This window comes from Pavona decussata, unplaced genomic scaffold (assembly GCF_977016875.1).
Source record: "Pavona decussata unplaced genomic scaffold, jaPavDecu1.1 SCAFFOLD_127, whole genome shotgun sequence".
NCBI classification, from domain to species: domain Eukaryota; kingdom Metazoa; phylum Cnidaria; class Anthozoa; order Scleractinia; family Agariciidae; genus Pavona; species Pavona decussata.
In genome coordinates, this window is record NW_028145541.1 from 1694489 (window position 1) to 1720277 (window position 25789).

The following is a 25789-nucleotide window of genomic DNA, read 5'->3' on the forward strand; positions in this document are numbered from 1 at the left end:
GTTAGCGTGCATTTCTGGACATATCATTGAGAGTGACAGGGTTGATACAAACCTGCCTGCATGCCAGCATCACTGTCAAAAGGTCCGTGAGCTCCCTGATGGAGAAGAGAGAGAAGTGTGAAACTCTGAATGAGCCACCTCAGTACTTTGTCCCTTACATCAAGCCAAGCTAAACAACTTTAATCAAACTAGTGCTAAAAAAATACTTTGAAATCTAAAGGCAAAGTGGTAGAGGAACTGAGAGGAAGAGACCAAGGAACTCTGAGAACAACTGCATTTTTGACGCAGGGAAAACAGAAGAAAAAAGTGCAATCTGATATCAAGAGCAAAGGAGAAAGTGTTCAACAACAAAGCAAAAACTAACCAAACACCAAAAACACAACAAAAACAAAAATAAAATATATCAATAAAGGGCAAAAATTGAAGTGCTTCTTACTTTGTCCAGTTGAGTGGGGTCTTCTTTGAAGGGTTTTTCCTCTTTTTGTGCTGTGTCAACATTGAGAAAAAAGAGAGAAATGGGCATTGTATAATAGAATCCCGTTCAAGCCTGAATTAAGCTTCAATTTGGGAAAAAATGTCACATTTTGTTATGTATTTTAAAGCTTTTTAGAATAAATTATCACTTTATTGTCTCAGAAAAATGCATGGTTACCCAAAATCTTCTTTATTGATTTCAATAGCCCTTACTAAGGTCTGCTTTTCCTGCAGAGTCATAAACGGTGCAAGGATACCTCTGTATTATGAAGCACTGCCCTTAAAAAGTAATAGGGAGACGTTCGTGAGCCATGGACAGCAACTGGAAGTCAAGTGTTTCCTTTTTTGCCGTGGTTTTGCCCCTTACCATGGACTGGAAAAACTCTTGTTGATGACTGTGGCTTGACGTCACAAACGTGATGAAGTGAAAATGCTCCAAAATGGTAAAAATTTAATTTCTGGTTGCCATCTGTGGCTCAAAAACGTCTGTGCTTAAGTTCCCTAATGAGAATTTTTCCATGTAGGTGGGTGTCCAGGGACACCTAGGGACTCTTTTTGCTAAAACCTAAGAAACCACCCCAGCTACAGCTAACAGAACACGGAATCACTGTCCTACCTGTTAAGAGAGAGGGGATAGTGGCAGCTGGTCTCATGGGCTCCTTCTCTTCACCAGTATCTGTATCTGGTGGTGTAGTGTCTTCTATCTTAACATCATCTTTTTCTTTTTTCTTCTTTTGTTTTGCACCAATAGCACTGTGCAATGAACAAAAACTAATTATCCCATTCAATGATAATTCTATTCAGTTTAATTTACTGTCAGTTGCATCTAAACGTGTACATGAGAGGGAAAAACAAATTCTAGTTGGGTGCAAACACAACATGTTTTGGCGCCAAACATTTGAAGTTTGGAGTGGGTGGATGTTTTTGACTTGATTTGTTTTTGCTCAACAAAATATTCTTTGCAAGCAGTTTTAGATGTTAAGAATACTTTCTCGAGGCAAGTGTGCTGTTTCTGAGCGAGAAATATGCCTACAAGTTGAGAAAAATGAAATAAGCTTACGAGTGGAACAAGCTGATGTGGTGCAACCGTTTGCTTAACGGCTGTCAAACTTCAAATGTTTGGCGACAAAACACGTCATGTCTGGCACCCTATTAGAACATGTTTCTTTGTCTCGTATCCGCGCTTAGATGCAACCGACGGTATACATAAGACACAAGAAATCGTCCATTCATTTTCTAATAATCTGTCTGAGTATGTATTACATTAGCAAGTAGTGGCTAGTAAGCTGTATGTTGTATGTCAGATCTTAAGGCCACTGATTTGACACCCAGTCTCTCCAGACTGTGTTATTATTTTAGACAGGAAACTGTGCTCCAAATGGTGATGGTACTGGAGGAAACCCTGTGATAAACTACTTCTCATCTGAGGTACACAAGAAAACTCCATGTTGCCTTTAACTACTGAAACAGGGTTCAGTTGTGATGGACTGGCATCTTATCCAAGGTATGTAAGAAAACTCCACATTACTTCATACTATTGAAACAGGGTTAAGCTGTGATGGACTAGCATCTCATCTAAAGTACACAAGAAAACTCCACCTTGTTTCCTTCCACTGAAACAGGGTTAAGTTTTGATGGATTACCATCTTATCCAAGGTATGCATACATGCATACATTGCATACATACATATATGCATACATTGCTTCATACTACTGAAACAGGGTTAAGGTTACCCGATACCTTCAGAGGTGTCTCGCGTTTAAGCGATGTAGCGCGTCCAGTATAAACTGTAGATACCTAAACCCCTATATCAAATTAAAGCTTATAGAGCTGACTATCAAACCATACCAAGAATTTTGAAATAAAATAAATTGTCAAATTTTTCACGACCTCTAATTGCAAGCGTCCAAATCGCCTTTTTAAAGCTAAAAGTCAAAGTGAATTTTGTTTTTTGCTAATTTAATTTGCTTCTCAGTTTCCGGACCCAAAGCACTAAAAAAACGTGTCTGCATTTTGCCATATTCAATCGCAGTGAAAAGTTATAGAGCATTTTCAAAATAGGATGAAAAAAATGTGGAGTAATCATACAAAAATCGCTCTCGGAGAAAAAATATTTCGAAAGAAAAAATTCGCAGACAAATTTTTGTCGTTTATATGTTAAACTAGCTACTGTCCAAATTTGAAGGCAAACGAACAAATTCCTTCTGAGTTTTAGCTCTTTGAAGGGGCTCTTCCAAGTGAAAAAAATTTATTCGAGAAAACAGCGCTAAAAATTCGGCAATTTATTTTATTTCAAAATTCTGGGTTTAATTAGATAGCCAGCTCTATAAGCATTAATTTGATATGAGGGTTCAGGTATCTACAGTTTAAACCGGACGTGCTACATCGCTTGGACGCGAGACACCTCTGAAGGTACCGGGTAACCTTAAGCTGTGATGGACTAGCATCTTATCCAAGGTACGCAGAAAAACTCCACATTGCTTCATACTTTTTTTTTTCACATTGCTTCATACTTCTGAAACAGGGTTAAGCTGCGGCTGTTTGAGTGACCTGTGGCTTATATTAAATTATTGACTTCCTCATACGCAGTCAACAAACCTTGCTTTGACTTTATTTTGCTTTGCACCTTTGGGCTTCGTTTCCATCTTTGCATTTAGCTTCTCATGTTTAAACTAAAACAAACAAAATCAATATAGAGATAACTGAGTGGCCAAAAACACATTTCAAGGAGTTCAGGACTCCAAAAATATTCAAGGGTTTTCAAGAAGTGTTCCAACAATGTTACATTCATTGAAAGGCAATTAAGTTTTCTCGTGAGCCAACCGAGAATTCTTTGGAAAACACCTTTTCTCTTTGAGCAACAGCTTACATGTAGCTGTGAATGTGGCTTACCTGCTGGTGTTTATGGTATACAACAACTTTACCTCGGTTTTAAGTCCATCAGTATCAAAGATCTGGATGTTGACGACAGTGCCTCCACAGTCAGGTGTCATGCATGTATCTTCAAGAAAGTCCTGGTGTACAGGTGAAAAGAGGAAAACCGCAGAATTTAAGTCTTAGGTAAATGACAGTTCCTGACAGAAGGTGAAGTGCTGCGAGCAATGTTCCCACCCTCCACAAAAAAATGCTTTACAAGTACAGTTAGCATGACAAAAATAGAAGATTACTACAATGACAAATGTGAAGTGATTAAGAATAGAATTGCAAGTCTAACCTTGTCTCCAGCTTTTTCTTCAAAAGTACTCTTTTGCTTTTTCCAACAAACAGGATGGAAGTCCACTTTACACTCTTCATCACAGATCAGTCGTATATACCCTTTGTAGTCTGTTGATAAAACAAAAGCTTACTGATCACTGTCAAGGCATAAGGGTTGACTGAGGAGGAACAGGTGAAGTTTGAGAGATCTGATAAAGGGTGGTATCATTTTCTATAACGTCCAAAAGTACCCCACATACAAATACTACAATTCTGCAGTGTACAATTAGCTGTCACTGGAAACTAGGGGCCAGAGGCCCATTTCTCGAAAGTCCACTTTCCCGGTAACTTACTGGGCCTAATAAGTATGTTTTTAAATGTTTTTTTTGCCAATTACACAGTGATTACAGACATGGTTCTTGGCCAATGTTTTCATAGAACTATACAATTAAAAAAAAATTTAGTATCCGAAGCTAACAAAAATTGACTTCTGTTAAGAAACATTTATCACTAAAGAGACTTACCGGGCCCGGTAAGTTGCTGGGACTTTCGTGTTTTTGAACAATCATCCATTGTTATAGTGACAATGTACTGCTTTTAAGGAACAGTACTAAGAATATAACTTGACTTAGGAGGGCTTCATAGGTCTGGCCTTTGGCTGATTCTTGTTAGGACATTGAGTTTTTCTGATCTTTTTTTAAGCTTTTCTATACCTTGACAACATCTTGTAATTAAGCTAATACAGCCCACCCCCATTATATGGTTCTTTGTCCATCAACACTGTACCTCAGGGTTGCCACTTATCACAGTAAAAAAAAAAAAAAAAAATCCCCTGAATTTTATGTAAATAACTGCGACGGTCATTCACTCATTCAAACCAGCAGTTTTAGCTTCAGAATCCAAGCTCAACTATAGTGGGAATCAGCTGTCCTATATGCGACCAACTAAGGAAACAGTAAATGGAGGAACACCCACCAGTATCTGTAAGGTAAATCTGTGATTTATTTTGACATTCAGCAGACCTACAAACTGCATCAGGCCGAGGAGGATGGCGGCAAATTCTAATTAACGTCTCAATCGCACTCTGAAAAAACATAAACATACCACAAACGAGAAGCAATATAGAAACAAAGTACTTGAGAACAGACACAGTTATTGCTTCTCAGAAAATAAAGGGATAATTGATAAAGCATAACCAAAACACTGTAGTTGTCTGAAAGCCGATTAACACTAATCCATGATTAAAAGTTAACCCAGGTTTTCATCTTGCTTATTCAAAAGTTTTTAAATGCTATTTTTAAGCTAATAGTAAAGAGAAGTCTAAGCCAAAACTGAGGGAGAAAATCGTTTGGAAGAATTTTCATTGATAAATATTTAAACTGGAAGTAAAGTTCATGCTAACCCAGGATTAGCTTCATCGGGGCCTTAGTCAACATGGAGAGAAAGCCAGTTCTACATCTGACATTGTAACGACCAGTGACAAAAAAGTAAGACATTATATTGATGCAAGTGAATCAGGCTTTCATTAACAGCCATGACTGACAATATTCACCAGCTAATTGTCAAGGGACCTACACTTGACCATAACCACAAAAAACCCTGCTTAATAGGGTTGAAAAAAAAAAAATTAGTCTTACCAGTAACTTTCCAGGTTTTGTCTCATCAATAATAACCTGGGAACCAGGCCATCTGTATGAAGCAAGATCTTCACCCAGTTTGTTGACTAATGCAAGTCCCTGTTCTAAAAGTTCTAATGCTTCTGTGAACCTGAAATACAACACACAGTACCAGGTAACAAGAACAACAATAAATTACTGGTGAGATTTGCTTTAAAGCTGATGCACAAAATGGTAGCAGTTTCATGGGACAAGTCCTCTGTGTCGTTTACACAAGACTGCAAGTTGCAGGGACTCATTACAAGATGGGAACTTGGGGGCATGACAGTTGGATTTGTTTTGCAATATGTTTATTGCAGAGACGTAGGTCCTGGGAGAAGTCACGTTGTGTGTTTGCCAACCATTCAATAAACAAGATGAAAAAATGACTTTCCCCCCCCCAAGTAAAGGATTATATCTTGATCAACCATTCTCCTAAGCAACTATTTACATGTTTAAAAGGTGTGTTACTGCACAACTTTGTTGGCTAAGCTTGCTGATCTTTGCTTTACAATCCTGCTGTTAATGATCTCAGGATCTTTATGCCTGCTTCTCCCAGCCAACTCTTGGTAAGAATAGCTAAGGTAAGTATTCCACTGATGTTATCACTGTTGGTTCTGGTCATGGGTGTTTGAATATGGCCATGATTACCTCCATCACTGTCTTTTTACCATGTCTTTGTACCTTACCTTCCTCACAAGCACCCTGCCCAAACTGCCTTCCCCCCTCCCCTCCACCCACCCATATACACAGGACCTTTTCCTGATCACAACATTGATCACTTAAATAGAAGATAACAAAGTAATTAACAACTTTAGGGCATAACAATCCAGTGTACCCCCACCCCCCCCCCCTCCCCATATAATAATCATAAAAAAATGAAAACAACAACTAAAACTAACATGGGGAGGATAAAAGAATATCTAAGTTAAAAAAGTATCTAAGTTCAAGACAGGAGAAAGTGTTAAAATACCTGTTCTGTTTATAAAACACTCTTCCTGTTCCCAGGTATGCTAAAGGGAAGACAACGTTGTTATGCTTTACTAGAATTATCTCAAACTGTTTCTTGGCCTCTCGAAGTTCCTGGAAATAAGAAACAAAGATTGTTACAGTTACCACTGCTTGCTGCTGCTTCGGTTGATCAAATTATTGCACTAATGGGTGGTTTGTGTCTATGTGATGCTAGGAAATTGATTGATAGCAGTACAGGAATCAATCTTATTACAGTGCACTAAGGCTAACTCCATTTCCCTCATGTGTTTCATGGCTTCTAAACCCCGGGGGGGGGGGGGTACTCCCCCAAAAAATGGATAGGGGTGTGCGGCCCGCTTCCCAAAACCCTTACCCTATTTATGACCAAAATCTGCGATTTTCCCTACCCTATTTATGACCAGACCAAAAATTTGATACCCTATTTATGAGCTGATAGTGTCTGGTCAATTTCAGTTCAAAAACCCCTGTAGTCATGACCAAAGCGCATGACAAGCCGTTGCGGCACATACACAGTTGCCGTAAACATCATGATGAATAAGTAGCTTCTTAAAAAAACAAAACAAAACAAAACAAAACAAAAACAAAAACAACAAAAAAAACTTATTAAGACTATTTATACCCTATTTATTACCAAAATGACTAAAATCGATACCCTATTTATGACCAAAGCGACTGAAAAACCATACCCTTTGGCACCGCACATACCTATATAGCCCATATAAGGGAGTACCCCCCCCCCCCCCCTCCGGGCTTCTAAATCCTGAAACAAGATTAGCATAATTATGTAACAGAACTACTTCAAAGCCAGGAAAGCCTTAATACTCTAAAAATGGCATAGTCCTCACCTCATGACTACCCAGCTCCAAATAAGCAGCACCAAAGCCATACAATAAAATAACAAAATCTATCTCCTTCAAATCAAACACCTGTTTGGAACAAGCAAACGCTCAATGTCAGCAAAAGACACTGCTGATTCTAGCAGTCTGCAGGACATATGTCACAGATTCAACAAAGTAAATTTTACAATAGCTGTCCATATTCCCATGCGCTGATTGGCTCGTAGCTATTGTCTATAAGAGTACAGACAATAAAAATGACGTCAGATGTGGCGCGCGCCATAAAATGTCCAAAACTTGGCAGTGAAACCACTCGCCTGCGGCTGGTGGTTCCCCTTGAGTTTTGCACATTTTTTGACATCATTTTATGGTCTATAAGAGTATAGACCATAGAAAGCTGCCGTCGATTTGTTAAATAACAATTATTAATATAATCTTGCTTGCCAAGAGTGTTCTGGTATCTAAGTGGTTCACTCAGGAGTGCACATCCCTGGCAATCTTTCTATTATTAACAGTTATCTTTTAGCAACTTTCAGAAAACTTGCACTTGTAGCACTGTGTTAAATGGCCTAAAAAAAGCTGTATAGTTACCTGATACTGGAAGTCATGTTGTTCTAATATAGTCATGGCCTCTCCATAGTTACGAACAGCCAACATACACTTTTTCTCTAGAATTGCTTTGCTACCCTGTGATTAAAAGGAAAAAGTGAACTTAAACTCACAGGTTGTTATAAATTACTGCCTTCATGCCAGAAAAGCTAGGAAAGCTACTGTTAACAATCTTTCAGCTGCTTTATGCAAATAACATGGCTACAGGCAAAAAAAAGGTTAAATCAGCTTGACAAAAATGAACACCAACTGGTGAAGAAAAATTCAAGGTGAAATTCTCTGATGTAGTAAATGGGTTTAGCAGGAAAAAAGAACCATTAACCAAACATTGCAACACTCACCAAAGTTTAAAAAAAAATCTGACTGTGGGCCACTTGCTTGCACTCATTTATAGTGTTCATGCATGTTCCACATGCATATGCTCACACACAACTATTTTATAGAATAACAAAACTCTCAGATCTAATTACTACAGTAAAGAATTTACAAGGAACATTTTTGGTCTTTGCAGAAATAATAACCACCACTGCATGAGCTACATCTAATTACGAGACTATAGCAATACTAATATTTCACTATAAGAAATAATTAATAGTTAAGACATCTTCAAACTACCAGATTGCTTAATGTTATATCGTGCTGCATTGTGCACACACACATTTAAAGTTTAAGTGGACTCGAGATTCACAGGTTCTCTCTGTTCATTAGTGTGATTATTACATCTTTGGCTCACTCACTTGTTTAAGATAGGCAGAGAATTCTTTTTTTCTCTGAGAATTGCCATTCTGATCCAATTGTGTAGCCTGTGGAGAGATTTAACCAACATAACAAAATTTAAGATTGTTTTCAAAACGGCGACAATCTGAAATGACTTGCTAAAAGCAAAGATAAAAAGACCCGCAAAGATCAGGTCGAAAGAAATGTGAAATGCAAAGCAAACACAACTAAGGACTGCAATAGGGCAAGAGCCGCCCTGCAGGACCGGTCATATCTCATAAATGTGTCGACCACTGGCTGCATTGACTCACATTTAACTTTGTCTAAAATTGTATTTTTACTCAGCTTAAAACCACCAGTTGAAGGGGTGCGTGGAATAAGGCCCTAAGTGACTTTTGATGTAAGGTCAAATTCTCCTTTTGCTTCACAAGCAAATACAATGAAATTTGGAAGGAGAATCTAGCTATTTGTCAGAAGTCACTTAGGGCTTTTTCCAGGCAGCCCTTCAATTGATGTTGATGTAATATACTAGCCATGCACTATACTGCTATTCTCTACACTAAACCTTGCCTAACGGGTAAAATCTTAGTATGCAGCAACAAGGATCTTACCTTGGTTTTTTTGTTTCTTTTCTCTGTTTTCTTGTTTTCCTTCTTGGCTGCAAGCTCGGCCATTTTCTTCTCTTTCTCCTCCCGCTTTGCCTTTTCTTCCTCTTTAGCTTTATCCAGCTTTGTTTCTCGAAGAGCTTGCCTTACTTTATTGCTGGGTCTTCTTTTCTTGGGCTGCCAAGAGAATTCAGCAAAGTCACATGATAGAAGAGTTTTGTGGAAAAAATAAAACTATGAATGACTGGAAAAACAACACTGGTGAAAGTGAAGAACATACAATAATAAATGAAATCTAAGAAACATAAGAAACAGTCGAAGTTTCACAGAAGCAGATGAGAAACTATGAAAATGATTTATTCTGAATAACAGTTTCTGCCCAAAATGATTTTGGGTGTCACTGCCAATATACTTCTTACAAACAGTGCCATAAAAATAGTTGACTGATCAAAGAGAATGCGTATATACAATTAAAGGTTTCTTATCTTACCACTGATACTGAAATGCCCTTCTTCCTACAATGCAAAAATAAGAACGAAAATCAAACTTACGGTTTTTTCATAGTTGGGAAAATAAACAAAAACAATGCTAAAAATAAGTTGGTTTTTGATTTAGTTATTGGGTTAGGTAGGGCATGAATATATCTGAAATTAAGAAAAATTAGGGCAAAGGAAACAGGTCTCCAGTTGTTCAAAGGCCACATAACTTTATCCAGTAGATAAGTCACTATCCGACAGTTTCAATCTGTGCAAAGATTTCAGTATTTCCTCTTGTACAAGCGAATATGCACACTCTAACCACAGTTAAGTTTGGGAGTGTACGAAACGTTTAATTTGAAGTATATTCTAGACCCTGAATAGTGCCTCATCCAGCAGGATAAAGTTATCTAGCCTTTAAACAACTGGGGCCTGATTATTTGTGCGGAAATTTGCCCATTATAAAAATAATAATGTGAAAAAATTTGATGTCGTAGTCAAGGACGTTGCAAGGTGCCTGCTACCAGCAAATTTTACCATCTAAAAAAAGATCTTATCACAGGCTAAAATTTTAACAGAACACAAATACTTGAGGCTAGTTATAAAGGTGAGCAGTTCAAAACAGCCAGCTGAGTTTATTAATGAGCTTGCTGAGGTTTTTCTTAGCTTCAGCCCTGCATAGCGTAGTTAACACACTTGTCAACTGTTACCTTGTATTACAAGTCAATTGCATTTACTAATCACCAAATGACATTTAAAGAAAATAACTAACCGAGCAGATGAATCGTCTGATTCGTATCCTGTAAAGGAAAGAAAGAAAAGTTGTTATTGTGATAAACAAAATGAAAGAACCAGGTGCGTACGGCTACAACAAGAGGATCAACGAGAATGTTGATCCTTGTTGACATATGACACTTGGGAGTATTCCAAAACTATAAGCTTCAAGATTGAAAAGTACTGAAATTGCAACAATATAGGTTATGTCCTGTTAGGAAATAGGGTTTTACAGTGTAGCTGATTTGGTTGTTAAATTTTGTAATGATAACTATTGGACGTGATGTTGTGAACTGTGCTGAGCTGGGCTGGAGTGTGACTGTCTTGTACCATACTGTCTAGTTTAGTACATCACTTCAATCAAAAGTTCCCCTTTTCTGTAGATGCAACTTCCATTAACTACAAAAACTACATATTAAATAACACTCACCATCAGAACTGTCAGAGTTTAGATCCTGTAAAAATTAAGCAAAACGTTTAAGTAAACAAGCAGAGCTGTCAAATTCCAGTAGCTCATGGGTAGGGACAGGGTGTGGAAAAGAGAGAGAGGGAGGGGAACTTGGAGAAAGACAACAGCAAGCATGAACCGCAAGGGATTGGAAGAAATTGGGAACATTTCTCAACATGTTTATCATTATGTTTTGAAATGGAAAAAGTGCACAGAGGTAGCACCCACCAAGAAGGGAAAATGACCAGCCCAATTTGAGTCCCGATCTCTCCCCCTCCCCCATCTGTTTCCCCAACCCTCAAAAAATTATTAGTAATTAGCATCCATCAAGTGTGTGATGAGTCATAGTTTCAAAGGGAACAGTCACTGCATCTTAAGGAAAGAAATATGATGTAACACAATTAAGATTGCACTGCTCTCACCTCGCTCTCATCATGTGTCGAGTCAGCACTATCTTCTTCTTCCATGTCAACTAGATCTGGTGGACCATAATCATCATCAGAGTTCCTACTTGTGTCACTTGAGTTTGGATCCACAAGGGCCGGGAGATCATCTGGCATTTTACTGTTTGAACAAGAAACAAGAAGAGTGTTACGACAACAAAATCCTTGCCCAGCAACCTTCCAAAGGAAAGTTTATTTATATACGCTCAATTGCAAAAACGTTGACACCTAAAAAGCATAAACCGTGAACGATGGGACCCAACGGATTAGTGGGTAGTGTTTAAACAATAACCTCATTTCCATAATCAATAATTTACCATTCTCATTCTTTGCAAGAGAGAATACAGTGCTGACTCAATTCTTCTGAATGATTTTCTACCAAATATTGCTTAAGTTCATTGACTGATTTGAACTTAGGCAAATCGCGATATCACTCAAATTGGCCCTTGTTGGCCAACTTGGACACTTAAGGAAAGCTTGAACAGTTTTCATCATTCACCACGTGCAACTGATTTTGGTCCAGTCAACCGTCGCACGAGAATATAATATTATGCAAATAAATTTAGTACACTTATACCCATAAAGCCATTGGGTCTCATCGTTCACAGTTTATGCTTTTTAATTAGGTGCCAACGTTTTTGCAATCGAGTGTATTATGGAACAAAAGCCTATTGCAATGCCACATGTTATACCACTGCCACTTGGCAAAGCTTTCTTTTTTTTTTTTTTTTTTTTTTTTTTACGAAAGCCCTTTTTTATGGTTTCTGTTTCAATTCTCAAATCCGCTGTTCATGTTTAACTTCAGTCACTGGCTTAGCTTACACAAAACCTCCTGTTATTTCCGGCAGAAAAACCAACTCTATTATCTGGTGAGCAGAACCTTGCAATCCCTCTAAACCGCTCACGAAACATCTGTTATGTAAAAAACAGTCACAACCATTCCAAACAGTGTCAATTTAATCAAAGTGCATATAACAGCATTTTTTTATTTGCTTGATAAGTCATCATGTTGTTCTTGAATGAAAATAATAAAAAATAAAAAATTCCCTATCAATTTTTCTTCCCTGCAATTCGAGGTGGATAAGAACATGGAATTTCACTTCTGGTGGGACAGGATACCGTGCAAGATGAGAGACTGGGGATAGTATAGCTGTGACGTCAATACGGGATGGCTACTTTCACGAATTCTCTATTCCTCAGGGCTGGGTTGTTGGAAAGCCGATTAACGCTAAACTATGATTAAAAGTTAATCGAAGTTTTCATCTTGCTCTTTAATTAAAAGTAGTGTTAAATCCTAATTTCAAGCTAAAGGTAAAGAAAAGTCTAAGTCAACACTGAGGGCCAAAAATCGTTTGGAAGAATCTTTACCGATTAGTAATCAAACTTGAATCAAAGTTCACATTAATACAGGATTAACTTAATCGGGCTTTGAACAACTGGGGCCAGTTGTTTTGTTGTGAGCATTGAACATTCCTAATCATACATTTTGTCCACACAGTTTCCTTCCTTCAAACATGAAAAACAACTGAGGAGTAGAGAAACTGACATCATAGCACTACTATCCCCAGTCTCTTGTCTTGTGTGGTATTGTATCCTAACCAGAAGTGAAATTCATGTTTTTATATGCCTCAAACCCAAGAAAGAAAAATTAATAGAGAAAAATTTTGGACAACATAGTTTGTCTAGTACGTTTATTTGTATCCACCTGGCTCCAGTTGTTCAAAGGCCGGATAACTTTATCCAGTAGATAAGTCACTATCCTTCAGTTTCAATCTGTGCAAAGATTTCAGTATTTCCTCTTGTACAAGCTTTCATGCACACTCTAACCACATTTAAGTTTGGGAGTGTATGAAAACCTTGGACAACGTTTAAGGTGAAGTATATTTTAGACCCTGAACAGTGCCTTGTCCAGCGGATAAAGTTATCCGGCCTTTGAACAACTGGGGCCTGATGAATTTTTAACCATGTGTAAGTAAAGAATGATTAATTACACGGAATGCCCGCAGGGCATGACGTGTCTAGGTTTCGGTCGGGTATCTTTTTACGCGGGATGCCCTGAGGGGGCATACCGTGTCTAAAAACGGGACGATTTCTTTTTCCTCGTAGCCACAAATCTGTATATTAATTTATTCATTAAACTCTCCCCTCTCCTACTCGGGATGTATTGTTCTGATTGTCTTCAACAAAAGCAGGCCAATCAAAATCCATTCTTGTCGCTTATATTGCGAGGGAGGGGACCCACTCAGCCCTACCTGTGTGACGTCAACGCATCATTTGATATATTTATCAAAAACGGATTAAATTTGTGGCGCGATATTGTTAACATGTTGTGGACTCAAGTGTGCCGTTTTCAAAGGGAAATTTCACCATTTTGAAGCGGTAAATCGAAAGAATAACTTCTAAGAAGCACCCGACACGTAAAACGGTGGAAATTGGAGAGTTCCTGGCGAAGGAATCGTGCTTTCTTTGACAATCTTAGTCCACGATTGCAGACAGAGAAGAGGTCATTGAGAAGCTTACGTTATCGTAATGGAATTTGACAAATTTCCGCTGATAGTCTGAGTTGCGTAACACAAGGGAAGCACGTAACGTGATCGTCGTGACTCAAACTATTCCATTAGCAAGGATAGTTTTATAAATCGGCGAAGCATACAGTTGGAATAAATGAATCAGCCCCAGCATCACGCGTAATGCCAGTATAACAGGCATCTTGTTTTTCATCGGTGTCGCAAATGTGCACATTAATTTATGCATTAAACTCTGTCCTCCCCTAGTAAGGATATTTTGTTCTGATTGTCTTCAACAGAAGCGGCCCAATCAAAATCTATTTTTCAGGCACATATCACGAGAGAGGGGACCCACTCATCACTTCTGTGTGACGTCAAATCATCATTTGATTTATTCATTAAAACTAGATTAAATTCTTCCCTCTCCCAGAAGGGATCTATTGTTTTGATTGTCTTGAACAAAAGCGGCCCAATCAAACTCCATTATCTGCGCGTATATCACGAGGGAGGGGACCCACTCATCTCTACTTGTGTGACGTCAAAGCAAATCATCATTTGGAAAAGTTGTTTTCGTTCAATGGCGGCCACATGTCTGAATTTAAGACTCCGGATCTGCCGTTTTCAGAGAGAAAACCAACCTTTTTCAAGCAGTAAATCGAAATAATAACTTCTAGGTAGTACTCGACAGTTGAAACGGCGGAAATTGGGAGAGTTCACAGCAAAGAAAATCCGCTTTAAAAAACAGATCGGAATGATCAACGCGAAGGATTAGAGCTAGAGGAGGCCAGACCAGTTCAGCGGGGTCATGACGTTATTGCATAGCTATTTCTGGTATGATTCCTAGTAACACAACCATAAGTATCACGCAATATATCTGAATAAAACCATTCAGACAATTATTTCAATGGCCAAGGGAGGATATTTTTAAATATCTGCGAAACATACAATGGGGAATAATTGGGGCTACATTAAGCATTCCGTGTAATGCCATTAGAGGGGCATCTTGTTGACATGAAGATTTGATCTAACAAAGAAAAAAATTGTCATATACACTTTACAACTGACAAATAATAAAATAACTGTTTGGTATCCAAGACTCACCTTTGCTTCGCAGTCTTCTTATTTTCAGCTGTTTTTCCTTTCACCTCATTATTAGCTGACCAACAAGAACAACAACAAAAGTTAAAATGACAATCCATTGTACAGAAAAGATTGCGGCTGTACATTTTACCACAATACCTTGTGAGCCTAACACAGCCAATAAGAACTCTTTTGTGAATTTTTATGCACAGTTTTAGGGTTTATGTGCGCTAAGAATTATGAGTAAATGTATCAGTCACCATCTTTTTTGGTATGGTGGGTTTGGCATTTCATTGTATGCACTGACACACAATCACTTCTAGCACAAGACACATAGGTTTGACCATTTTTACTTGATTCAATGCTTCTCCGAGCTTAGAATTCAAGACTGTCTCCCAATAATTTATTGTGTGTGAACATGCAGACCTGTCATTGTCAGACTGGTTATGGCTGATTCAATGCTTCTCTGAGCTTAGAATTCAAGAATATCTCCCAACAGTTTATTGCGTGTGAACATGCAAACCTGTCACAGTCACACTGGTTATGGCTGAATACCCATGAAAGAACCTTGATGTTGTGGGAGATCTTGGCAGTCTGTTGTAGGCTCATTATTTTTACTCACAAAGCATGGATGCCATGTTTAAAATTAGTTATGCACACTTCCCTGTAATCAGGACTTGAAAAAATGGACATCAAAATACTATTTTTGGTACTCCCACGTTGCTAAGTTATGATCTAACAGGAAAACCGAGTGCCAACAAAAAGGAGATGTGAGAATGTCTTTTATAACAGCCTGTTAACAACCACATGCCTTAAAAATGTTTAGTCGTTCAACTCCAAATTTTCTGTTCAATTTTTACTTAAAGTAAGACCACAAGTCATACATTGATAGTCATGCATGTTTGCATTATGTTCTGATTCTAAAAATTATGTATCCCTCAATTGAAAAACACTCCATTACTCTACACCAAGTGCTCTTACTTGCATGAGTGCCTTTCTGAAATCTTTCATACTGTGTTTCCAAGTCTTTCCTTTCTGAACAAATCTTCCTTGCAGCCCTGTTTGTCTCCCTAGCTCTTATAACTTGTCCAAGTTCAAAAAATGCTTGGGCGTATCTGTACTGAGCCTGAAATTAAACCACAAAAAGACCGTAAAAATCTATTTTAACTTTCTTGACAAAAACAAGTCCAACTGAAAGTGCAAATAGGGTAAATATAAAACACTAAAATTGTTTTGGGGACATTTTTTTGTTCCAAGAAAATTTTATTTATTTATTTATTTCCCATAAAACAAATAAATGCAAGACAAAAGTAGCGATAAAGATTATGGCGAGGAGACCTTAAGAAACCCTCGGGCTTATATAAACTGGCCACCTCGAAAACACAATGTAAATATTTTACCAATCAGATGCAATCACAAGTTGTAACCTTATGAAAATTAAAGGCGCACCAAATCCATTGGCTAACGATACAGAGTTTACTGGTACTTAACATACTTTTCAAATATCAATATTCATATTGTAAGTGTTCACGATTTGTACAATCAACGCGTCAATCAGGCAGCAATTTCTTAAAACCGTGTAAGGTACCAGGCAATGATACTCTAATCAGCTGAATTATCATCATCAAACACAGAAACAGAGAACGACTGATTCTGTACAAAACACAGTAAAATATTTAAAATTGCAATAGTTACACTTCATAGGAACAAGAATGTTCTTCAACATAACATGAGATAAATATATGAATTCTTGTTCTGAATGCTCAGGTGAGCAGTATAGAAAGATATCGAGGAGAACTAATAATTCTTGAGTATCTAACTTTCTTCAGGAATACTCCAATATTAATGGAATCTAGAATTTGTCAATGATACCTGTCCCCCACTCCCAGTAAATATCCTTGTTTAATTTCCCATGTGATACATGTCAAATTCAGATAAATGTGTTCCTACTTCCATGATTCACAGCACCAAACTCAAGTTATGTTTTGGTATAAACTATACTATCATCAGACTAAGAATATGCATGTGAAGTAGATCTTAAATAGTGTGTTATTAATAACAATTAGAAAGTGAAACAAAAAATATACTCATGAGAGAAAAGGCAGAGTTCTCAGCTGGATTTCAGTCCAGCAGAGTGTAGTTTACTACACCCAACCGTGTAGCAAACAAAAACGATAAACACTACACAATTCTCTTTTAAAGTTTTGGTGGCCCCTTTGGCCTCAGCTTAAAAAAAAAAAAAAAAAAAAAATGAAACATCAATGTTGTCGTGTTGGATATTAATATTAAAAACTGGATCATTGTATGATGCAATTCCAGGGATTTGATTGGCTAAGCGGCCATATGGTGGTACATGTATATGAGCCATTATACCATGCCCAAGAAATAGCGACCATTAATTTTTCTTGGTTGTTCTTAAAAAGCGAAATCAGCAAGGACTAGCAATATTTCTTGATTGTTCCACTTGCGCTTGTTGGATATGAAATGACTATAGGCAACTCGGCACTACATGCCTCATTGGCTATCTATCATCTCAAATCCAACGTGCGTTCGTGGAATTATTGTTAAATATCAATGCAATACCTTGTGCCAATCCTCTTTTAATAACACTGCTCTCCGTCCATCAGTAAGGGCACACCTATCATCAAAACAAAGAGTCTAGTGTTGGCACAAGTATCTCTGTAGTATTTTTAACAGTTAGTAAGCTAAAATCAAAAGCTTGTTGGGCGAATTCGAGCCCTAAGCGATGATTGAAGTGTCTTCCTTTCTTTGCTACACAGTAGCTCGAACGTGATAACAAGTTTGTAGGCCAAAGTAGAGCATTTGGAGAAACTTGGGATTCTAAAAGTCAAATTGGCACTTATGCCCATTTTCCATCACACCCTTATTCTTCACTTGGCCATTGGTTGTTGAACACTTTGTGGTTGCTTTCCATGTTCAAGAACCTCCCAAGTGAACACTTGGCAAAGAAGGCCCTCACAGCCACAGTCCATTGCACCCTCTGTGGGTCATTGTAAAAGGACAAAACAAACAAAATTGTACTAACCAAAGATCCTTAGTCTTTAAGTAACTCTGAGCTCTGTTGCCATAAAGTACATGATTGTAGGGGCTGCAAATAAAAGCGGTCACCAATTAATGGAGCAAAACTGAGACATTATGTTTACATGGTTTCAATAGTTAGTTCAACATTTGTTGAACAAAAGTTAAGACTTATAACAAAAATGTTGAGACATAACTGTTGAACAACACCCCAATAAAGTGATATTTATTTATTTATTTACTATATTTTATTTTTGTTATTTTATTGTAAAACACGTACCTCATGTGCAATGCCCTGGTATAAACTGAAATGGCAGCTGTGTATTTCCCTTTTGAAAAAGCATCATTACCCTCCTTCTTTTTATCAGCTGTTTGCTGCAAAACAAAAGGAGGAAAAGGACAAAATAAAACAAGGTTTCCATGCTCTTTTTCTCCTGCAGTCCAACATTGAGTTCCACATCACATGAAAGTGAACAAGCAGATAAATTTTGTAACCTCTTCTGTTACTTCTGATACTCACATCTTCCTCCTGTCTACACCGCTTGTTAAACTGTTCTAACAGATCAACTCCTCCAGCTAATTGTTTGATATGATCAGAAACTGCAAATTAAAGGAAATATGTCAACAATGCTGGCATAAGTGGATCCCCTGGGTATTAGAGAAACAGAATAAATTAAAAACTTGTGGATAAAAGTAATTTCTAGTACGATCTAACGATTGTCTTACACTGCCCTCACACATGACAATAACAACAACTGACAGATACTTCAACAAAAATAAACTAAGGGTTTGAACTTTTGAACCTGTTGAAGTAACTTTATTTAAGAGAGCAGGAAACAGCAAAATGGCAGTAATAGAGCTGATGTGGACTTGCTAAAAGATAACAATAGGACGTCTTTGAGTTCCACACGAAGGGGAACAAACTGTCAGGGAAATGTTGTAACATTGTCTTTGTTTTCTGGAACACCTCCTACTAAAGATTTCAATGGTACCTTAAAATGTAACCATCGCATCAAGTTTATTGAAAGGTGCAGAAAGCACCCATATCCTAGATATGCTGGTTGTAAATTAGCATGTTTGATGTACATGTAACTACACTGAAGGGGCCTTAAAATGTACAAAGTACAGACTGAGTACTGTATATAGCTGGTACCTTGGTTATGTGCTAGAAGCAATGCCACATCTCCTTGTTTTTTGGTTATTCCTGGCTTCAGTTTAATTTTATCCCTAAAAACGATACTCATAAAATTAAATCAAGAATCACTAATAAAACAAACCTATGTAGCTACAGATGAATACTTGAATTCTAGACGAAAATATGACCCCCTCTATGACAATTCTGCATCCTGAAGTTCATTGTTTGATGCACACTGAACTTTCAACTTGAAACCATCCTTGGGAAGCCAAGGGCAGATAGTTCTTCTATCTTACTTTAGATGCACAGCTTTATTGTAAATAAAAGTAAAGTGATTCTGTGCCTACCTATCTATTGTACCTATCTATTTAGTTACCATTTATTATTTAGTATCCATTTATTAACTATTTAGAAAGCTTTAACATTGCAGTATTGTAAGCATTGTAATGTAAAGTGCATTAGATCATATATCCATGTATTTTGCGCTACGTAAATAATAAAGTTGTTATTATTATTATTATTATTATTATTATTATTATTATTATTATTATTATTATCATTATTATTATTATTATTATTATTATTATTATTGGGATGACACGAAGAGTTCATGGGCAAAATTGGGGCAAGCAAAAGTTCAAAAGAAGAGTAGAACTGCCCCTGGGAAGCTACTCTCAATAGATTAGTTCCACAAAAGTTTGAATTTGCCGCCTTTCACGGAAAAATTCAGGACATTGAATTTTGATAAATGACCTTAATGATCAGCATCAAATTTCTCCTTGTAATATCAATGCTTCTTCAACCCCTGAGGTCATGAGAATTAAGGATATGATCACCCAAGGTGAATTTTCTTCATATTTTAATAACGTCTCCCTAGTAATTTTTTAAGAAACGTATGGGGACAAGATAGGAGAATTTGTTCTTTGATGTTAGGGGTTTAAAGGGTTAATTAATGTTCTCCTCAGTTGGCAACAATCATGTAGATGACTTTAACACATACCTTAAATTGGTGAAGGCCAGGAAGCTTTCAGCACAAGTTACAGCTTTATCAAGGTGCTGGGACTGGTCAAACAAAAAATTCAAGGAATTAGTTACTACATTTTATGTGGCAATCATCACAGCAGTGGTATTTTTCCTAGTAATCTCGCAAAGAATTATCCTCACCATACTTAATCCTGAACTACCAATGATGTCTAGAGTTTTTACAAGACCATCTTTATTCTTCCAGAGCTACAAGAGAAACAGGCATGTATTGAAAAATAATGGAAAAGAACACGAACCTGAATCATATCATTTTAGCTATACATCATTAAAATTAATTTTGTACAAAAATAAACATTTCTACTCACAGCATTATCTACCAATTTATTAAATGCTGTTTCAATTAAATCCACTGCATCAAAATGTTTTTCTTCAAGGGCTCTTATCTCAAATGAGCTGCAAGCACAAAACACAGAATAACTGATCTGCTAATGAACAAACAACCAGGGATTTACATTACTGTTGATGCAAAAATCACTGCCATACAGGAAATTCCAAGCCGAAAAAAGTAGTAACTAGAGGTCACTTACTTTTAACATTTCCTTGAAATAAAAACTAAAGTCCCATCTATAGTTTGGTGGGACTGTAAGCCTGAGGCCATTCTTGTCAGCATTTAAGTGATACCACATGTTGGGAGGCTAATTTGAATTCAAAGAGATGACTGCTCTGCTGCTAACCAGAGCTAATAAATATAGAACTAATAACTAATAGAATTGCTAGCACAGAAGAAGGCTGTCACAAGCCAGGTTTTCATTAAGATTTTGAACAGGAGGGCAGGAGGTCAGTACATCTGGACAGGTTAGTAAACTTGGACATGGTCTTTTACTGAAAACGTCTGTTGAGACGTTAAAAGCAGCTGGGAAAAGCTGTGTTCACAGGTGGTCAATTGCCCAGTGCCTGGACCTTATTAAAAGCCCTGCACGAGGACATAGTATGGGATGGTTTAAATTTTCACATCATACCTCTTAGACAGCAACAATCCACATTCATATGCCCAGTTAATCCACTGCAAATAAGAAAATATGAAATTGCAGGTTTCATAATTATTATAAGATAATAAGTTTCCAAGCAACCTACGAGATAAGCCTTATACAATACTGCAATAATTCTTATTCCTTATGACTATTGTGTGTGTCTTCAATGGTGTGCACTAATAGTGTCATGCAAAAAAAAAACTGCACACAACTCTAGAATCAAATACGTCCCAGTAGAAAAGTCCAACTGTCCAAATTGACCCATAGGAATGTTTGTGAATGGTTAGGACAAAAAACCAAGGTCAATGTAGTGAGGTGGACACATTAAAAAACGTGTATTGCTTGAGACAGATCTCTTCACCCTGTCTCTCAATGTTGGTCTGCAAGATTTGCTTGCACAGTTGCAAAAAACGGCATTAAGAGGAGAGAGGAGAAAACGAGAAAACCCGTATTATAATGGTTGGCTTTGAGGTGTCTCCTAAATCAGGTTTAAAGCTGCCTGCTGAGCTTAGAAAGCCTTGCTTTAACTGTGATGCAGTTTCAATAATTTAATACCTTGTCCTCTTGATACACTTGGCCAAACAGGAAAGGTGAAAGTAAATAAACTTTCATCACATGGATGTGCTTTTCTTTCTCATCTTTGCTCATTTTATACCACATATCTGCACACTCAGCTGAAATTAGGCAAATAAACCATGAAATAAATATTATTTATAAATTTGCCAAATCTCAAATGCTAAAATCCTTCCAGAAATAAACTCATGGAATGTTAGTGTTGCCTGTTCCTTTTTCAAGTGGTTTTTATTGTCAAACCTGACAGACCAAACCAAAATATAAATGAGATTTTCCTAACTGCTTCAAATTTAGGTCCTTGTCAAGATGAGAATGAAATTTCAGCATCAGAAATTATAACAACAGTTGACTCATCTTATGACACAAAACAAAATTGCTCTTTGTTCCTCACTCATGGAATAAATTTAAAATAATAATTTTTTCATCCTTGTAAAATTGAATGGTTTGAATATTTTGAAAGAAGTGAAAAGTGATCATCTTGAAAGCTAGCTTGGAGCTTAAAACAAATTACAGATTTCAAATGCACCAATCAGACTATATGACAAACCAACTTCTGCCTGAAATCTGTCAATCGAGCACTTGCAATTCTCACTTCCTTGAGCCCCTGATGGCGGCAGGCACAAATTGAAATGCAGCATCTTAGAACAATGCCAAAATATATCTTGTTTTTTTTACTTCAACACAAAAAACGTTAAGCTTAACATTTTGCGATTTATCGTATGCCCTCAGTCTAGATTCATCCTTCCTCTCTGTACCAGAGTTCTGAACAGTTTTCTTAAGGAAATGTGGTCCCATTAGCTCATGTTAATTAATTGACCATGTGTAAATTATTCAAAATGGCAACCATTACCAGAAAAGATATGAAGAATAAAGAACAACAAAAGAACAAGGGTTTGTTTTGTATTTTTTTATAATGTGATGTGACAGCCCCCTGTGCACAATCCACTTTCAAAACAAGCCTACCTACCAGAAGTGAGGGGGGGGGGGAGGTACTTCTTTACTTAACCAAAGTAGGTATGTGCTGCCACAAGAGGGTATGGTTTATGAGCCATTTTGGTCTGAAAATAGGCCTTTTCGACGCCATTTTGATGAGTAGGCAAACACGTCTTGCAATGACAGTGTTTGTATGGAAATCCAATGTCAAATAATTTTCATAAAACATCGCTTCTGAAAAATGCATGAATAATTTGAAAACTTTTGGCACTAAATAAAGAAAATTGGAGGGATGTAGCTGTGCTCGAAAGCATCCAGTTGTGTTTTGAACTTTCCATACATTTCCCATTTTTTTCCTGCGAACTATTTTAGTAGTAGTTCACGGCTGGTTCGCTATACACCCAAATGTGTGGAAATGTCAAAACGCAACTAGATGCTTTCTAGCACAGCTACATTCCTCAGTTATTTTCAGTAAAATCCTTTGCATAGTGCCTAAAGTTTCCAATTCATGAATTTTCCAGAAGTGATGTTTTATGAAAATTATTTGACATCGGATTTCCATACAAACACTATTATTTCAAGACGTGTTTGCCAACTCTTCAAAATGGCGTCAAAAACCATGATAAGGCCTATAGGTTTTGATATCAGCCATTTTGGTCTAAATTCTGTAATCTGGCAATGATTTAACAGACCAGGGGCCCGTTTCTCGAAAGTCCCGGTAACTTATCGGGCCCGATAAGTATATTTTTAAATGTTTTTTCGCCTATTACAGTGATTACAGACATGGTACTTGGCCAATGTTTTTAAACAATTACTAGATTTTAAAATTTAGTATTCAAAGCTAACAAAAAAGGACCTCTGCTAAGAAACATTTATCACCAAAATCACTTATCAGGCCCGATAAGTTACTGGGTCTTTCAAGAAACGGCCCCCAGGTCTGAAAATGGGTATGGAATTTAGAGCCTTGGTCTGAAAAGGGGTATTGGAAAATGACATATTTTGGTCTAAACAAGATGCCTGCTTTACTGGCATTACGCGTGATGCTGGGGCTGATTCATTTTTTCCAACTGTATGCTTCGCCAATTGATAAAACTATCCTTGCTAATGGAATAGTTTGAGTCACGACGATCGCGTTACGTTGTTTTCCTTGTGTTACGCGACTCAGACTTTCACCGGAAATGTGTGGAATTCCATTACGATAACGTAAGCTTCTCAATGACCTCTTTTTAGTCTCGCGTCGTGGTCAAGGACTGTCAAACAAAGCACGATTCCTTCGCCATGAACTCACCAATTTCCACCGTTTTAAATGTCGAGTGCTTCTTAGAAGTTATTCTTTCGATTTGCCGCTTCAAAATGGTGAAATTTCCGTTTGAAAACGGCAAACTTGAGTCCAGAACATGTTATAAACAATATGGCGCCAAATTTAATCCGTTTTTAATAAATAGATCAAATGATGCGTTGACGTCACACAGGTAGGGGTGAGTGGGTCCCCTCCCTCGCGATGTAAGCGACAAGAATGGATTTTGATTGGCCTGCTTCTGTTGAAGACAATCAGAACAATACACCCCGAGTAGGAGAGGGGTGAGTTTAATGAATAAATTAATGTACCGATTTGAAGCTACGACGAAGAAAAAGAAATCGTCCCGTTTTTAGACACGGTATGCCCCCTCAGGGCATCCCGCGTAAATAGGGTCAGAAACAGTTGGCACACCCAACCAAAAATTCTGAGTAGTATCCCATCAGCTTATCTGCATCAGGTATAGATTTCATGACTATCTCAAAGCTATCTGGTGTTTATGAAACCAATTTACAGAAGACCACGTTTAAGCTATGATTTATGCTGAACAATAAATTCTATCAATTAACGGAAAATTAATGCAAATTAACAGCATTTGAATGGCATTGCTACATTCACTAAATACGCAAGACAACAAGTTGTACACATCTATTACTAATACCGCGTGTTCATTAGTTCATGGACAAATATAACAATGTGCATTTACTAACCGTTGTTCTTTGGCTTTGCCGTGCTCTTTCCTTTCCCTTTCGCTTTAGTAGCCGGTTTTTTTCGATATTCTTCTTCGTCAGAATCCTTCGGGTTCATAAAAAAACGCGTTATAAACTTACAAAAAAGGCTTCATGGGGCAATTCATTTTAAAGAAAATAAATTTAACAAAAACACGGATCAATTCAATGACAGTGTAATCTGTTATCTTACCTCGTCGTCAGTGCAAGGAATCAGCGAAGGTAAATCGCTATCGTCACTGTCTGTGTCGCTCACTTTGGCTGTGCTTCGAGACATGCCTACATTAAAATAGCCAGAAATCATCTAAATTAATGAATGAGTGACTTCGCCACGTAAAAAAGACGTGCACATAACTTTACAGCTTACCTTCTTTTCTCCCGTGGACTTTGCGAGGATTGCTAGGCATCTTTCTGTTCACACAACGAACGACTGACCAAAGCGTAAAGACTATTTTGACACCTAACAAAGCACTAAGGCTATGCTTCAACAGTTATAAATGTTTCTGAAGGTTAAAATTTAGTAAAATAAGCAGAAAAGATCCTTAAACATCCTCTATAAAGTGGCCACAAGTTTGCCATGTCATTACAAAATGGCCGACTTTTTCGTTTAAGGGGACCCGGGAAAGGCGTGCCGAAATACTGTTCTGTGATTGGTGTATGAACGAAACCAACAAGGAGTGACGTGACCTGGGAAAAACAGAGGCTTTTGATGGCTTTTGAGAGCTTTTGACATAAACTTGTAATCATCTTGATTTGGCATAAATGAAAAAGTCATGGAAGGTCGTATTTTGATATTCGAAACTTTTATATTGACAGGCACCTACGAAAAAAAACCCTTTCAAATGTAATGCGATGTTTCCTCAGTTGCGCGTGCAACTCCCGGGGTGCAACTGGACCGACGCGACACAGTGACGCAATACAACTAGAAAATGGGTAGAAAGTGGTAGAAAAGGATGTTTAATGTCCAGGGGGGAGTGGAGGCTCCACCGCTTTCACATACATGAAACCAAATATGTGAACGATAGGCGAATACCCTTTCCTTAAATCGTTGGAACGGCTTGAAACACAATCTTTCTATACGAGTCTCCTCGTATAGCCCGGAATTTAGAAAACCCAGGGGCTCTATTTCCGTTGACGTAATGGAGAATTGAGCTTGCATTTAGTTTCGCAATTTGAACTTCATGATGTCAAACGGATCTAGTGTACCATCCAGATGCGTGACTTTTATTGTTTTACACTCCATTATGGGGCTAAGT

General features: G+C 37.6%; 1 protein-coding gene across 2 annotated transcripts in view; it reads right to left on the reverse strand.

Annotated features, from left to right (window-relative positions):
• The window catches only part of LOC146469148 (uncharacterized), a 38162-nt gene extending 12508 nt beyond the window's left edge, over positions 1–25654 (reverse strand). The window contains exons 1-32 of one of the 2 annotated variants that reach the window (XM_085123794.1): positions 24901–25654; positions 24727–24812; positions 24516–24600; positions 21558–21676; positions 20991–21034; positions 20337–20424; positions 20152–20217; positions 19988–20049; positions 19006–19079; positions 18373–18452; positions 18133–18227; positions 17860–17922; positions 17397–17451; positions 15795–15939; positions 14835–14889; positions 11206–11347; positions 10766–10790; positions 10334–10361; positions 9576–9600; positions 9092–9262; positions 8501–8566; positions 7746–7841; positions 7164–7244; positions 6299–6408; positions 5308–5437; positions 4646–4754; positions 3690–3799; positions 3400–3489; positions 3074–3147; positions 1091–1227; positions 437–486; positions 53–95 (exon numbers count right to left, since the gene is read on the reverse strand). In XM_085123794.1, the coding sequence (XP_084979920.1) occupies positions 53–95; positions 437–486; positions 1091–1227; positions 3074–3147; positions 3400–3489; positions 3690–3799; positions 4646–4754; positions 5308–5437; positions 6299–6408; positions 7164–7244; positions 7746–7841; positions 8501–8566; positions 9092–9262; positions 9576–9600; positions 10334–10361; positions 10766–10790; positions 11206–11347; positions 14835–14889; positions 15795–15939; positions 17397–17451; positions 17860–17922; positions 18133–18227; positions 18373–18452; positions 19006–19079; positions 19988–20049; positions 20152–20217; positions 20337–20424; positions 20991–21034; positions 21558–21676; positions 24516–24600; positions 24727–24812; positions 24901–24940 (2644 nt within the window). In that variant the 5' untranslated portion in view covers positions 24941–25654. Of the gene's footprint in view, positions 1–52; positions 96–436; positions 487–1082; positions 1228–3073; positions 3148–3399; positions 3490–3689; positions 3800–4645; positions 4755–5307; positions 5438–6298; positions 6409–7163; positions 7245–7745; positions 7842–8500; positions 8567–9091; positions 9263–9575; positions 9601–10333; positions 10362–10765; positions 10791–11205; positions 11348–14834; positions 14890–15794; positions 15940–17396; positions 17452–17859; positions 17923–18132; positions 18228–18372; positions 18453–19005; positions 19080–19987; positions 20050–20151; positions 20218–20336; positions 20425–20990; positions 21035–21557; positions 21677–24515; positions 24601–24726; positions 24813–24900 lie in introns of both variants that reach the window. The other variant, XM_085123795.1, reaches the window with a different exon arrangement.
• Between the last annotated feature and the right edge of the window lie 135 nt (positions 25655–25789).